Source organism: Leuresthes tenuis, unplaced genomic scaffold (assembly GCF_036924035.1).
Source record: "Leuresthes tenuis unplaced genomic scaffold, fLeuTen1.0.hap1 SCAF_9, whole genome shotgun sequence".
NCBI classification, from domain to species: domain Eukaryota; kingdom Metazoa; phylum Chordata; class Actinopteri; order Atheriniformes; family Atherinopsidae; genus Leuresthes; species Leuresthes tenuis.
The window spans coordinates 7,192,358-7,207,889 of record NW_027325363.1 but is presented as its reverse complement, the minus strand read 5'-3'; the positions used below and the strand labels follow the sequence as shown (position 1 = coordinate 7,207,889).

At 41.7% G+C, this 15,532-nt stretch overlaps 2 protein-coding genes across 5 annotated transcripts in view; both read left to right on the top strand.

Annotated features, from left to right (window-relative positions):
• Positions 1-997: 997 nt before the first annotated feature.
• The window catches only part of LOC140314063 (high affinity cationic amino acid transporter 1-like), a 33,314-nt gene continuing 18,779 nt past the window's right edge, over positions 998-15,532 (top strand). The window contains exons 1-11 of one of the 3 annotated variants that reach the window (XR_011917110.1): positions 998-1,397; positions 1,485-1,643; positions 1,734-1,905; positions 2,004-2,137; positions 2,215-2,437; positions 4,921-5,060; positions 5,728-5,830; positions 6,017-6,222; positions 6,340-6,491; positions 7,332-7,440; positions 7,539-8,576. Coding sequence is in view for 2 of the 3 variants with exons in the window: in XM_072392091.1 (XP_072248192.1) it covers positions 1,028-1,397; positions 1,485-1,643; positions 1,734-1,905; positions 2,004-2,137; positions 2,215-2,437; positions 4,921-5,060; positions 5,728-5,830; positions 6,017-6,222; positions 6,340-6,491; positions 7,332-7,440; positions 7,539-7,705 (1,935 nt within the window). In the remaining variant the exon portion in view is untranslated. Of the gene's footprint in view, positions 1,398-1,484; positions 1,644-1,733; positions 1,906-2,003; positions 2,138-2,214; positions 2,438-4,920; positions 5,061-5,347; positions 5,485-5,727; positions 5,831-6,016; positions 6,223-6,339; positions 6,492-7,331; positions 7,441-7,538; positions 9,334-15,532 lie in introns of those variants that run through there. The other 2 variants (XM_072392092.1, XM_072392091.1) reach the window with 2 other exon arrangements.
• mtus2b (microtubule associated tumor suppressor candidate 2b) overlaps positions 10,832-15,532 on the top strand; it is a 25,970-nt gene continuing 21,269 nt past the window's right edge. For both annotated transcript variants that reach the window (XM_072392090.1, XM_072392089.1), the window contains exon 1: positions 10,832-10,924. The gene's annotated coding sequence lies outside the window, so the exon portion shown is untranslated. The remainder of the gene's footprint in view (positions 10,925-15,532) is intronic.

Genomic DNA, 15,532 nt, shown 5'->3' with positions numbered 1-15,532 from the left:
TTGTCAAGGATTTATTTGATGTTAATCTTTAAAACTTTTTGAGGGTTAAAGAAGACTTACTTGGTCTTGGAGGGGGCAACATTGCGTCTTCAGAGCTGCCCCTAAAGCCATGTGATGTGTCTCTGTTCTATTTGTGAGGCAGACACCTGAATGGTTTGTACACAAAGAGGCATGTGTGTCACATGTCAAACCATTACATGTAAACCTCCCTCCCTGCTCCGTTCATCTGAAGTTGACTGTTAAGGAGCTCGCAGCTTGGAGCGCCAAGCTTGGTGAAATTATTTTATCAAAAATTGGAATAACTGAGTTCATCAGCGAAGGCAGGAGAACCTGTTTTGCATTCTGTTGTGAAAGTGAGTACAGACTCAGTCAGGATTATGTACCGCACGACATTTCTGTAATTTTATCAGTAAACACTGATGTGACAAGACGGCAAACACCGTGTTTGACTTCCAATACAAAATATTCTTCCATTTTGATTGTTACGCTGATTCTGCTTTCATTTACATATTGTTCATGTTTCTTCATTTGCATTTTAATTGATATTTGGCCTAAAAACCATCAAGTAGACTCAGCAGTGTTGGGAATGAGCTGAACTGGAGTCTTATTGCTGTTTGCAATGACAGACCCAGAGAAACAGAACTAAGACATGTGCAAATAGTCAGTTACTCACTGGTGTTTCCTTTTTTCATGGAAAGTATGTAATCCATAGCTGGACATGTGTCCTTTGAATTAAATGCTGCATAAGGCTCCTTTGGATATATGCTGATGCAGTCTATTTGAATTTGATTAGAAAGTGACAGCACGAAGAACCACTGATCCCAGTTTCGCTCATATACAACTTCCTTAGGTCCATGTAGCCTGGGAGGGCCCAGATGTGGAGGGAAAAAAGTCCATCTTTTAGAGCATTTTTCTTACCACAAATCTGGAAAAGTGTGTAATTAACAGATTGCAAATTAAAACACGCTGTTATTCCCCTCTTGTTTCGTCAGCAGGAATCTTCTGTGGAACTTTACGTGCAGTAAGCATGATTCTGGCGACATTAAAAGGCATTGGAAAGCAGCTCTTGCGAGTGAAAGTTGTGGACTGTAGCGCAGACGATTCCCGCTTGTCTCGATGTCTCAACACATTTGACCTGGTGGCCCTGGGTGTCGGCAGTACACTGGGAGCCGGCGTCTACGTGCTCGCTGGTGCCGTTGCTCGCAACAGCTCTGGACCTGCCATTGTCCTCTCCTTCCTCATCGCCGCCTTGGCGTCCGTCTTGGCCGGTCTGTGCTATGCCGAGTTTGGAGCCCGCGTCCCGAAAACTGGCTCGGCTTACCTCTACAGCTACGTGACAGTTGGAGAGCTGTGGGCTTTTATCACAGGCTGGAACCTTATTCTCTCTTATGTCATAGGTGAGATATTTTCAATATGAAAGGGGGAAGGAGTGTCCCGCTTGCTTTGGTATTTTTCAGTTTACATAAAGACTTCTCTCTGTGCAGGAACTTCAAGTGTGGCCAGAGCATGGAGCGCAACCTTTGATGAGCTGATTGGGAGGCACATCGAGGATTTTTGCAGAAGATATATGACCATGAATGCACCAGGAGTCCTGGCAGAATATCCGGACATCTTTGCTGTCGTCATCATCATCACCCTGACAGGTCAGGAACAAATCTAATCTGTGTCCCAGTCATTGTTTTATTTCCCTCCTGTTTTATCTGGTGTGTCTTTGTTTCTCTGATGACGTGCAGGATTGCTGGCATTTGGAGTCAAAGAGTCAGCCATGGTAAACAAAGTATTCACCTGCATCAACGTGTTGGTGCTGCTGTTTGTGATCATCTCTGGCTTGGTTAAAGGAACCCTAAAAAACTGGAGCCTGAACCCAGAGGAGATCCTGAATGCCTCCATCAGCTCTAGCCTCAAGTGGGTGAAATGCAGACCTTTGCTCCAAAATGTTCCCTGTGAGTAATGATACACTGGATGAATTTTTCTTTAAAATAAGCAAATCTTTTTGTCCCCAGTACATCTGGTTCCTTACCAGAGGAGGACACTCTTGGTCGAGGCGGCTTCATGCCTTTCGGTTGGACTGGAGTCCTCTCTGGTGCCGCCACCTGTTTTTATGCCTTTGTTGGGTTTGACTGCATCGCCACTACAGGTGACAATGAAATCATTAAGCTGATGATTTACACACGAGCTGTATCCTCTTACACTTCCAGTTATGTTTACCCCCAGGAGAGGAAGTAAAGAACCCCCAGAGGGCCATTCCCATAGGCATAGTGGCTTCTCTCCTCATCTGTTTCGTGGCGTACTTTGGTGTGTCGGCGGCCCTTACCATGATGATGCCGTACTACATGCTGGACAAGAACAGCCCTTTGCCCGTGGCCTTTCACTATGTGGGCTGGGAGGGAGCCACTTATGCAGTGGCTATTGGCTCTTTGTGTGCTTTGTCAACGAGGTAAGTAGGTCTGCTTTTGCCTGTCAGCATGTCAATTCATAATTAATTTCAGCCTCACTGGATGATGAATGTTGTTATATTTATTAAACTGGGTTTTACTCAATGTTAAGGGTTATAGATAAAGTGCTCTAAGCACCGTTAGGTGGCAAAAACCATAAAACTTATTTACCAGATGTTGTTTGATTATTCCTGTAAAGATAGATGCATATATACAAATAATACTTTTTAGTTTGTTGAAAGGTTCCCTGTGATGTTTCCTTGTCACATAACAACTAAAAAGCAAAGTCTCATGATACTAATGGTGTTAAAGGTGTGTTTAATCTTGGGGCCTTCTCACACCTAAAAGCTTTTTTTTTTGTTCCATTATATACATTTATTCTGAGGTTTTGTGCTAAAGAGCTTTACGTTACACACTTGCATCCTGTTGTTATGACTCGTATGGAGTCTGCAATTCATTTGAATTTAATCAAATTGAAAAATTCTTTATTCAGCCAAAAGTGGGAAATGATTTGTGACCAGGTGTGAGTCTGGTGCCAGCTTCTTGTCATTTTTCCAGGAAACCCGTTCACATAAAAGGATGAAAATAGATAAATGACTGGGTTTTATTTTGCAGTTACTACTGGCAGCACTAATTTCAGTTTCCTTGAAAATGGCAATAAAGTCAGAACACTTCATGAATTTAGATTAGTTCCTTTATTGTCATAGGACTGTGTATTAATTTACTTTGAAGCAAAACCCTGAATTTAACAGCTTAAAAAATGTAATGAATAAACTGGAGTCCAGTTACTTTGAAAGTTTAATAGTTTTATTTGCAATATCCACTGACCTGGAGAAAAAGCTGTTTTTTAGATGGTTTGTTGGGGTCTCGATGACAGCCTGGGGAGACAGTGGTAAATAAGTTGTGATCAGGGAGTCCGGAGTCACTGTAGCGGTGGATTTCCTTCAGGTGAGGAAGAAAGGAACCAATAACCATTACCAGCTGGAGATCCTTTCGTTCCCTTGCAGTGCAGCAACAGCACGACTCTGTGCAACAATATGTCAGGATACTCTCCTCAGATTGCACATTTGTTCTGCTGAAGACAAATTTTATTCCCTCGTGACTTTATTATTTTTAGTTTCAGTTCAGATGGAACTGTCTAAAAACTATTTTAGCACCGATTCAGACCCTTTGGAGCAGGGATGTGTCCTGTCTGGAATTTAGATTTTCATCAGACTGAAATGAACCAACTTAGAAGTCGTGGACCGAGCAAATTTTAATTCAGTTATGTTTATATAGCGCTAACAAACGTCATCTTAAGCCAAATACAATCCAGTTCTATGTAATACAATCATAATCGAGTCAAATTCAATTCATGGTCCAGTTTGTACAATCAGCCAATTCAGAAAACGTTACCGAGCTAAGGAAACCAACAGATTGTATCAAGACTTCTCTTTGACCCAATCTCCCGTCCTGAACGTGCATGTGGTGACTGTGGAGAGAAAAAACTCCTTTTAACAGGAAGAAACCTCCATCAGAACCAGAACCCGGAAGGGCGGCCATCTGCCTCGACCAGCTGGGCTTGAGAGGACAGAAAAGAGGAGACAACAAGCTCCATAACACCAGACCAGGGATACCTGCTGAGAGAGAGAAAGACAAGTTAATGACAACAATGATGTCACATGTACATGGAGAGTAGAGAGAGGTGCATCATGGGAGCTCCCCCAGCAGTCTGGGCCTATAGCAGCATAACTATGAGATGTTTCAGGGTCACCTGAGCCATCCCTAACTAGCTGAAAGTTTTAAGCCTGATCTTAAAGGTAGAGAGGGTGTCTGCTTCCTGAACCCAAACTGGCAGCTGGTTCCACAGAGAGGGGCCTGATAACTGAAGGCTCCGCCTCCCGTTCTGCTTTTAGAGACTCTGGGAACCACAAGAAAACCTGCAGTCTGAGAACAAAGTGCTCTGTTGGGGAAATATCCAGCTGTGAGATCTTTAAGATATATGTGAGGAGAAGAATTTTAAATTCTGTTTAATTTGGTTAAATTCTAAAGTGAATTTGGTGTGAAATGGCCCGTTCTGACATGACCCGGATTTTTGAGCATGTGTTATGTAGAGGTAGTAATAATGTTAATATTATTAAGGCACTAAGCTAAAGTCTATGGAACTGTCTGTTTTGGACCTTTTATTCTGAAAATCAGCGGTACTTATTGTTCCAAAATTAAACGAGTTTAATGTGGAAGAACACGTCCTGCAGACTGCTTGGACTTTAAACCAGATCACTGGTCCAGAAAAGTTAACTCTGAGCTTGAAACTACAGCACAACATCTGTCACAGATGTATGTAGGGAAAAGGTCCTACAGAAATAAGAGATGTTCAATGATCAGGCTCAGGTTTTGACAAACGTTTGCATATAATTCATTTTTTCCAGACACCTGTCCACAGCTTTATTTTCTAACTGTGTGTACTGACTTGCACGCCGTGCTGTTCTCTCTCTCCCTGTACTAGTTTACTGGGCTCCATGTTCCCAATGCCCAGAGTGATCTGGGCCATGGCAGAAGATGGCCTGCTGTTCAAATGTTTGGCTAAAATCAACCCGCGAACCAAAACCCCCCTAACAGCTACAGTAACAGCAGGTGTAGTGGCAGGTGAGGTCACAAACTAAACTGACTAACTGGATCCCACAACACTCACCTCAACACCAGAGCTCAACCAAAATCAAGTGTGCGATGCGGCTTAAAGACGGAGCTGCAAAGTTAGTGTTTGATTGCCATGCACGGCGCTGACTCAGCAGCATCCTGAGCAGAGCACCCTGTGCTGTTAGTCAGGATGCTGGGCTGAGAATGGTTGAGGCCTAGTGTGAAACCAGAGTTGACAAGTATTTATTCAAGTTGTAAATTTCTGCCTCCTCCTCCTTCCTTCACCCTTGGCTTAGTCTCCTTGGCTCCATGTTTCCTCTGCCACGCATTATCTTTGCTATGGCTCGCGACGGTCTGCTCTTCTCGTTTATGGCACGTGTCAGCGAGAGGAAGACGCCCATCGTCTCCACCTTGGTGGCGGGGCTTTTGTCTGGTAGGTAGCTGAGAAGTGGCCAGCAGCAACAGTGGCCTCATGTGGAAGGAGGATGGTGGTTAAACTACACATAGACGTGAACCTTTTATCTGGGCATTAAATGTTCCTGACTTTATTAGTATGACTTGTTTTAAAAAAGAAATACAATGCCTGCATTATGTTGCTGTGAATGTGCTTTTCAAATGTTTGGATTTGTTGAAGTCGTCCAGCTGATGTGTGCTGTGTCTCCTCTGTGTCTCGCAGCTGTGATGGCTTTCCTGTTTGACTTGAAGGACCTGGTTGACCTCATGTCCATTGGCACTTTGCTGGCCTACACTCTGGTGGCTGCCTGTGTGCTGGTCCTCCGGTAGTCCACATTTTTCACTTTATATCCAGTTATACGTTTGTATATTTGATAGAGAGACAAACATCTGTTACAGCTTTGTATTTAAACTTTAAGAATGTGTCTCCTCAGCCTTAATGAGCCTTACTGAGCTGTGATGTTGGAAGTCCTGCAGTTTCCACATCTTATTTTTGCTTTTGTTTTCTGAAGGTACCAACCGGAGCAGCCAAGCATTGCCTATGAGATGGCGAACACCCTGGACGAACCTGACATCATTGAGTCTTACAGCGAGGGGAATATTGACATCTTACCGCAGCCAGATGATCACTTCACCATGAAAAATCTCATTTTCCCCTCTAACACAGAGCCATCCCCCCTGTCTGGGCTTTCGGTCAACATTTGCACCAGTATACTTGGTGAGTCACACACACACAGCAGAGCAAACTGGATGAAAGTGCCTGAATGACCTGAATCACCTGGTTACTGATACAGCACATCATTCGTTGTGTTTATCCCCCCCCCCCCCCCCCCAGGTGTTTTGGTGTGTGTTTTCGGTGTCGTTGCTGTTCAGGGAGGGCTGGCACCCTGGTCTCTGTCCATCCTCAGTATTGTGACAGCGGTCTGTCTGCTTCTCACTTTCATCGTCTTCAGACAGCCACAGAGCAAAACCAAGCTAGCCTTCAAGGTGGGTGGGCTCCTTCACCAGAACATCGTTGCACTCGGATAAAAGCGTTTATTGTTTTTTACCAAACATTTTCATGCTGTGTGACGTTCGTAGCCCGGTGGATGTCTTACAAACAGGTTTTCACCGAAAAATCATTGTTCTTTCCAGTTCCCCTAAACAAGCTGTTCAGACACACAGAAATATTGTCTGTTTTTTTTTAATGCTGGCAACTAAGAAAAAGAGTTTTAACATTCAGTGAATGTGAAGTCTACCCCAGACTGTATAGGGGTATGCAAAGGTTTAGGGAACAAAATGTCTGCTTTTGTGAATTTGTAAGTTATTTCCCAAAGGCATAACGTTATGATTTATTCATTTTTTTATACCTTACCGCTTGTTTTTTAGGTCTGTTCATAGATTTTTTGGTTGGGGGGCAACTCTTGAAGTATTCCATTATGGATTTCAGGTTTCTGTTTTTAGGATCTTTATCCTGTTGTAGATCTCTTAAATACTTCAAACCTTCTGATTTTACAGACAGTTTGATATTTGCATCCAGAATTAGCTGCTTTTTCATTCAAGTCCATTCTTCTGTCTACTGCTGAAATGTTCCCTGTAGCACTGGATGCAGTATAACCCCACAACAAGATCCACTCACAGCCATAACTAAAAGCTGGAGATGTGTTCTTTATCTAAAGAAAATATGTACATTTTATTCTACAAATATCCCAAAGATATCGTTGTTTAATGCATACTAAAAGTTCTGTTTTTACTGCATTTCAGGCTTGTTTACATGTGCTAACATTGAATGTTGTGGTGAGGCTTTGAGGCTCTAAGAGTAGTTTAAATTCCCACACTCTTCCACAGGTTCCCTTTCTACCCTTTGTCCCTGTCATTAGCATGTTCGTCAATGTGTACCTGATGATGCAGCTCGACAGAGGAACTTGGATGCGGTTTGCCATCTGGATGGTTTTAGGTTAGTTTTTGGCCAACATCTGAAATATTCTTTCATCTGTACTGTTGTGGTTAAAAGAAGCTGATGTGTTTGCGTTCATGTTTCCACGGAAACTGCAGGTTTCATTATTTATTTCGGATATGGGATTCGCAACAGTGCAGAGGCAGCACTGAGCAGGTCTGACACCTACATACCTGCGTGCACAATAAAAGGAGAGCCCATGACCACGGAGAAGGAGGCCTTCCTGCATAACGCACAAAGCTCCGCCCAAGATGATGATTTATGAGGAAACAGGAGGTTATTCTATCAACTCCAGCTCTGTTCTAACATATATTAACTTATCAAGGAACTGTAGATATGTACATACATACTTGTACGTCTGTTTTTAAACTTAATCTTGTCTTCTCAATTGACAGTATGCTAAAAGACTATGTCAAGTTTTTTATAAATGTATTCATGATACATTTGAAATTCAGAAATTGTTCCTGCTCGCTGAACTTACAATTAGTGAAGATTTTGACATGTTTGGTGTTTACAGAACAGTTTGAATCAAAAGTTCTGGACAGAGCTGAGAATGATACTGGTTGATTGTAGCCTCTGATTTACGCCTTCTGGGGCTTCAACACTATTTTTGTTTCTGAGAAAAGCACAACTCTGATAGTTTTATCCGTTAATTATGCAGCTCAGAAAAATACAACCTGCTGCTATAGATGATCAGACATATTGCTCTGTTACCAGTATGATGTGTGACTGTGAGAAGATATGTGTCTTCCTCCGAAAGTGATCCAGGGATCAGAAGCTGCAGAGTTGTCCTCATCTGGGGGGAAATTGCACCTTTTCACTATGAAAAAAGAAAAAAGCTGCTAATGTGAGCTGAAATCGCTGTTACTTCTAAGTGCCTACTTCCTAAACAATGTTACACCTTCAGAGTTTTTATATTCATCTATCAGTTGACAGCTTTTATAGGAAACTTTTTACTCTTTTTACTTCACAGGCGTATGGGCGTGAAGAACAATCTGTTTTAGATATCGCTTCAGGTTTACCTCGACAAATCTTGTTTCACTCATTTTTACCCAGAAATTTAGTGCACCAGCAGTGACGTTGTACCTCAAGCATAAATGTGTCATATACGAATGGCTGATGGTGAAAATGAAAGAGTGTGCGGTTCCACACGGCAGCTGAAAGTCTGAATGTTGCATATCTAAGTATGTGTATTCAACAAAGAAAAACGATGAAATATCCTATTTAACACCAAGTCAAATAGTACTGATCACCAGTCACCTGGTGAATTAATTACATTATACACTTTATTATGCATGATCCATTGAGAGGAGCTGTGGGTTTATCCTTAAGTCGATTTCTGTTAATTGTATGCATAAAAACTAAGTGTGCATCAGGCCGTTGCTGAACTGGTCTACACATGGAAAATACCAGAAAATCCTGTAAATAGATGCAGTGTTTATAATTTAGAGATTTCAGCATTATAACCGAGAGAATGTGTTTCAGAAAGTCATCTTTTGTGTTGTAAATATTATTATTTACCAGGATTTCAGCTTCTTTATTTCAAAACCTAGTGAATTTCTGCCTGCTTTGAAAGTTTGTTTTCCAATATTTTTTATGTCTTGCGTTTTCCAAACGCTTGTTTAAACCTTACCGCCTGTGCTTTCACGACTGGAAGCTTTTTGTTTTGGTTGCTTTCTACGTCAAAAAGTCCCATCAGGCTCCATCCGTGCAGGTAAAAGCACAACCGGTTTGAGTGTGTGCGCCCAGCATCATCTGCGTCACGGAAGCGTTTGCATGATGCACAAATGTGTCGTGTCTGTGAAGCTGACGTTTTATATTTGGTCAACATATGCTGTCTTGATATTTGTTATATAGTTCCTGCTGTAAATAAATAATGCTGTAAGTAAAAAGCCCAGAAGTTGTTCATTCATTTTTATTAACTCCAGATGTAATCTACAGTTACTGCACACATACTTTACAAGGAAGAGGGATGCGGAGTCATGGGAGAATTTCCTGCTTTTTTTCAAGGGTTAGGGTTGTTTTATCATCATTTAATTTGACGTTTAGTCTCTGACTCTTCCACCTCTCTCTCTGAATCTGAACATTGTTTCTGCTTGATTGAACAGAAGCTGTTTTCCATACTCTGAACTACCAACCTGACTGTTCAGCACAACACCAAAACTGCTGTATTTACCGTTTCACCGTTCGTAATATGAAAGGAATATAAACTCGATATCAGTGATAAAAGACCGACAAACTTACCTGAGACACTTTCTGGCTGTCTCTGTCTCTCGAGACCAGCTCTGCTCTCTTCTTTTCTCCTGTTAAAACCATGATGAAACTTTTTCATCAGCGCGTCACTCCTTTCCAAGGCAACTTTAACTGTCTTTGATATCACTGGGGACTGTCTCAGAGTTTGGGTGCATTCAATATGTGTCTTGGCTATTTCAACCAACCTGGCTGCCTAACAGACACACACTTTATGTGTCAGTGGCAGGACAAGAAACACTTTTAAACTGAGCTTATTCCCATGAATTAGGTTCAGTTTTCCTGGTGCAGCAGATCCCTATTTTTTAATGTGTAAAGTTCATATCCAATAGTTAGACTTTGTAATGGTTATTATGTGTCATTCATGGAGTAAGCATCTAATTTGAAATCTATAAACAAACTGACAGAATGCCACCTAAAATGCTGTGAGAAAAAAAAACATGCTTACAGCTTTACTATTTTGGAAAAATTGATAAAAATTGTGTCAGATTAATTATTACTGTCTGCAGAAGATGATGTTTTGGGAATGCAGACTCACTAGATGGAATTCTGCCTTTTCTAACAAAGAAAACTGATGGCTTCAGTTGGGTGTCCCGACTTCATGGAGACACACAGACTGCTGCGGTCACTGCAGTCTGACGTACAATTCGGCCGCAGTTAAATGGAGGGGAAAACAGTCTGGTTACAATTGTAAACATGTTTTACAATGTCTGCGTGACTGAGTGAAACTCAGCCTTTAAAAACAAGTTATTTACAGCTGGACCTTGCTGCATTCACTTGCACTTGGGCATGTAAGACTGCAGCTGTGGCCTGTGTCACCCCCAAGGCCGGACCCGAGACAATTTTATTAGAATCTTATGTAAAATGTTGCACTCCTGTAATACTCCTGTAAATATATTTGATATATCTTGCTAACATAAATTAGTAAAATTACTAGCCCGTATTGACATTTTTTAAATCTTTTTTGGTTTATGACTACTTTATTGTGCAAACACCACTTATTGTCAGTGAATGTGGCTTTGATTCAAATTGGGAAAGCGAAGTTCCGGTTTTCGCCTGCAGGGGGCGACCTGATCGCATGGTGGCTTTGACTCCTCGCCTCTCCTCCTCCCTGTTTTCCAGCAATGCTGCAGACTGAGTCCTCTCCATCTCGGCTCAAACTGGATGTCTCCCTCCTTCTTCCTCCTCTCCTCACTGTCGAGCTCTTCTCCATCGGATTAGCTGAATCAAACCGGTAAGTGTTTCCATTTCACACAGAAGACAGCGGCTGTTTTCTGTCTCAAATCTCAGATCAGCGGCAGTAATCATTTTTTTTTTACACTGCTGCGTCTGCTTGAGAGGCTGCGGATCAGCCTGTTGTTAGTGGTGTTTGTAATAACCTTTTTAATCCTCAAGTCATCCATTAACTGTTTTCAGGAATACCAGATCGAGCTTGCTGTTGCAGACTCAGTTTAAATGAAGGCATCCTCTCTGCTGGTGGGTTCACCTCAGACTGTGAGTGTGTTTGGGGTCAAACCTGGATTATATCTGCTTTGATCAAGGCTTTATCTCATATTTTTATTTCTGTGTCTGGAAGGCAGCACGTCCTTCCTCATTTTGGAGCTTGTACTGTTGGAGATCATGAGTGTAGATAAATTTAGAAAAGGAACAAGACAGCGTGAGATGATTGAATGGATATTAGTAATAGGGGAGTGACATATTTTAGCTGGTGTGTTTTGAGTCATCACAGATATCCAAATGGCCTGAGTTATATGTAAGATGCGACAGTGAGGTATTGAGGTCCACAGGGTCTCACAGGGCCTCAGCGATCCAGCAGTGGAAGCTTAATGATTTACTAATTCAACATGAAATGAATTAATGTTACATATGTATGCACTTACTGAATAAAAACAGCTCACATTCACATTCTACATTTGCATGTTTGTTGCTCCTCTGAGGGGGGTGTCTCCACTTGTAGGGCAAAAGGCACACACCTTTGCTTCTGTTGCTTAACAGCACAACATCCAGTGTGATTTTTGACTGGTTACACAAAGAAGTCAGGTCCACTGAAGCATTAAAAATTAGAGGGAGAGCAGCGCCTTCATCTTCAGTCATCTTAAATATTTCATGAGAATTCTAGATAAACCATCACGATGGAGTAAAGTCAGGTCTTGATCTGTGCTCCGCTCCGGATTTAGGGCACCTAAAGGAGAGGGGACTCAGTTTCACTGTGGACAACAAGTTACAAGAACATGCACACAAGCACAAGTGCAACGATGCACAGATTTCATCCGAGCCTCCAGTGAAGGACTTGCCTGCTTGTCGGGAGGCAGGTGGCAGGGTGGGTCGCAGAACGATGGGGGATGGGGAACATACTCGGGCAAGCATGTTGCTGGAACAAGCATAAATTTCCTAACTCTCCCTTGTGCTATAATTATTGAGTTCCCGTAGGGGCGTGAAGAGCTTTGCAGCGGCACGGAAAAAGAAGAAAGAAACTCACCCACAACCAGTGCACGTAAACAACCAGGGAAGATGAATTCAAAAGAAGAAGAAAGTGGCAGACGTGAGATGATCAGTGCAGGAATGAATACAACCAACTGACAACCTCATGTTAAAGATGTCCAGATTAAACAGATTTAACAGTAGAGCAGTACAAAGAGACTTTTTTTTTACATAAAGAAATGAAAATAGTTACATTTTAAATGCAAGTAAGAATCTCTCTTTTACAGTTTGATATCAGTAATCAAGTTAGATATGTGGATTTTTCACTACTGCAGTCCTGTGTGTGACATGTGGGTGAAAAAACACTGCAGTCGCTTGAAGTACTTGCGCTGCACTTTTTTCAGTCAGTGAGACGAGAAGCAATCTATTCTTACCTGCTCACACAGTGTCACTCACACGTCAAGAGATTTCTGAAGAGTATGAAGCAGAAATGGATCAAAAACTGCATTTTCTGTGCTTTTTATCCACCGTCACACTGTAAAGCATAAAACTGTGTCCTTAGATTACCGCATCAAAGTGAGACAGGTGTAATGTAATGTAACCCATTCCAGACAACCCAAAGCAAGCTAACATGACTTTTCAGGGTTTCAGAACACTTTGATGTTTGGGGTGGGTTCATAAAAAAGTTTGTAACATCCTTACTCTGCATCACCTGCACTAGCAATCTGAGTCATTCTCAGACTTTGAGCAACAAGATTTATGTTCATGTCGGGAAGAACCTGCGCTGTCTGTGAGGAGAGTGAAAACATGACAGAAGCAGCTGTGACAGATGTGTGGCAGCATTTTGGATATAGAAGGTTTGCGTCTGAGAGTTGCAAAATGTTTAATAATGTACCTAAACAAAAGGTTTTGTTCTGTTTTTCAACTATTTTTATGAAAACCTCCTTTAAAGCCAAGCCATATTTGTATTGAAACTGAATTATTTAATCAATATTGAATCAATTCTGAAATCAAATTGAATCGATTCAGGAAATCAGTAGGGATTTGATCCCAGCCTGGATTCAGTTTATGATTGTTTCCAGCTTAGAATAAGTCAGGCCCGTTTCCTACAGTCACTTCTTACATTCATTCAAAAACCTACAAAACATCCATCATGTCACCATTGTACTGACATGTAATGATAAACTCTGCTGTCTGCTCGGTGGTCTGCAGTGAAACGCTGGAGGAGTAGTGTTCTTTTTTTTAATTCAAATTATCTCTTGTCACTGGATATTTGGTCTTTCAACGAGAGCATGTGACTTTTTCATGTGAAGTGGATGGAAACAGGCAGATGAAATTGATTTGTGCATAAAGATTTAGGAGCTACAAAGAGAATTACATACTAAAAGAACAAAGAGCAGCGTCACTATCATCTCATTTCTGAACTTCCCCCAGCCAAGAGGGTGGATATATATATATATATATAAAACGACTCACAGAACTCATCATATGCCTCAAACAAGCTTATTCTTCAGGCCTAACACAGGAGAATAAAGACTCCTCGTAGCTGAGTGACCTGTGTGCAACCACTGGAAACTTATCAAATTCAAACTGTAGAAGGGATCAGAGATACATTCAACAAGGACTCGCAATCCAGAGGTGTGAAAGCACACTCTCCTTCTTATGTGGTTAAAGAGAAACTGGGGTTACAGTGCTGTGTGAGACCTGATAGTAAGGTGGATGGGATCTGATTTCTGCATCCAGTCCGGACTGTAAACAGGCTCATAGCGTACGTCTTTGGAGTCCTTCGTTGGATTTATTAAGTGTACAAAAGCGTAAAAACAAGAGAGGCCAGTGAGTTTGTGGGAGGTTGAATTTACCCTCTTTGTTCTAGGTATGCATCAAACTTTCTTTAGAGGGAAATGAGATGCTATTTCCTGCTGTCTAAGTGAATTTGTTAAGACACAAATGGAGAGCGAACACATGGGGTTGAGCTGAAGCTCTGTTTTGGCCCAGAGCTGTTTAAGCTGGATTTTTTCTATCCCCTGTACCGCAGTGACTCCCGATTTTATATGTCTTATCATCTACAATTTTGTGGCAGGTGATGAACAACAGCAGATCCTTTGTCATTTGTGGCCTGAGTTACGGTGCTAAGTGAATGTGAGAACCAACGCATAACAAATGCAAAGATGTGATGAGGTGAGAACTGCTTGGTGGGTTTGTAAGAAAGAGATGATCTTCTATGATCAGGAAGTCTTCAGGTCTTTACTCCACAAATGTCCAATAAGGAAATACTACTTTTGGCTCAACTCTCAACAGGTTTACCTTGAACCACAACAATATGCTGGGCTGTATTATGTTAGAGTTTACATTAATTGGAATGAAGTGGTTGTTGTTATAGTGAATTTATGTGGCTGCTCAGTTTGTCTGCAGCACTGAAGAGAGAAAGCTCACTCATCGTCTCTGAGACTGTGATATCTGTGATTATGACCGCAGCCTTTGGTTGACACAGCTGTCTCTGAGCTGAGGTTTAGTCACAGCTCCGCTGGTGTCATTTGGATTATGACTATGAAACATTTGTTTTTAATGGTTGTAACACTATATGTGCAGCCGTTGTGTGTATGCTCCTGTGGGGTGTTGGTAGCACATCTGTCAGAAAGGTTTTCAATATTGCTACAGCTGGACATATTTAACTTGAGCCTCAGAAGCAGATGAAGTTCAGTTGTCATATCCAGACATTGCAGCTGTGCTCACATGCACAATAGGATATTATCAAACATGGGCCCACTAACATGAGAAATGTGCAACAAATGCATCATCTCTCTTTTCAATAGTATTTGCAGGGTATTTTTTTTACATAGCACTATAATACAACTGCTGGGCCTACTGGAATGTAGCGTGGTACGACAGAAATATTCCAAAGTACAAATCATATGGCCAAGTAATGCAAAAAAGTCCAACAGAATTAGCCTTGCTGTGACTTTTCAGGGGCTCAGTGTGTCTCACACGGTGCCTGCATATTCTCCAAACTACACTGACACATTTATGTGATTTCAGCTTGAACAGGTTTCTCATTTCAGCTGAGCAAAGGTTTAGGGTTAACTGTGCACTTTGACCTGTCACATCAAACAAACAAGCTTTTACATTAATGCAGATGCACACAAGTCATCGTGGGTCAACTTGTGAGCTCGGAGGTGTTCTGTTACCGCTGTATTTGCACGTAAACTCATGGTGGAGTCAGCACACTTGACAGCCACCTGAACAGACAACAACAAGATGCTTCTTTTCATGTCAAACAGGGATGAGCTGCTGTCTGTGTATTTTCTGGGATCTGTTATGTTTGATATATTTACAGGAGCACTGAAAAGTGAACGCAACAGTCAGCTCTTTGTTTTTGTCTCACTGGTTCTCTTCCTGATCATCATCAACGCCGGTAAAGAGT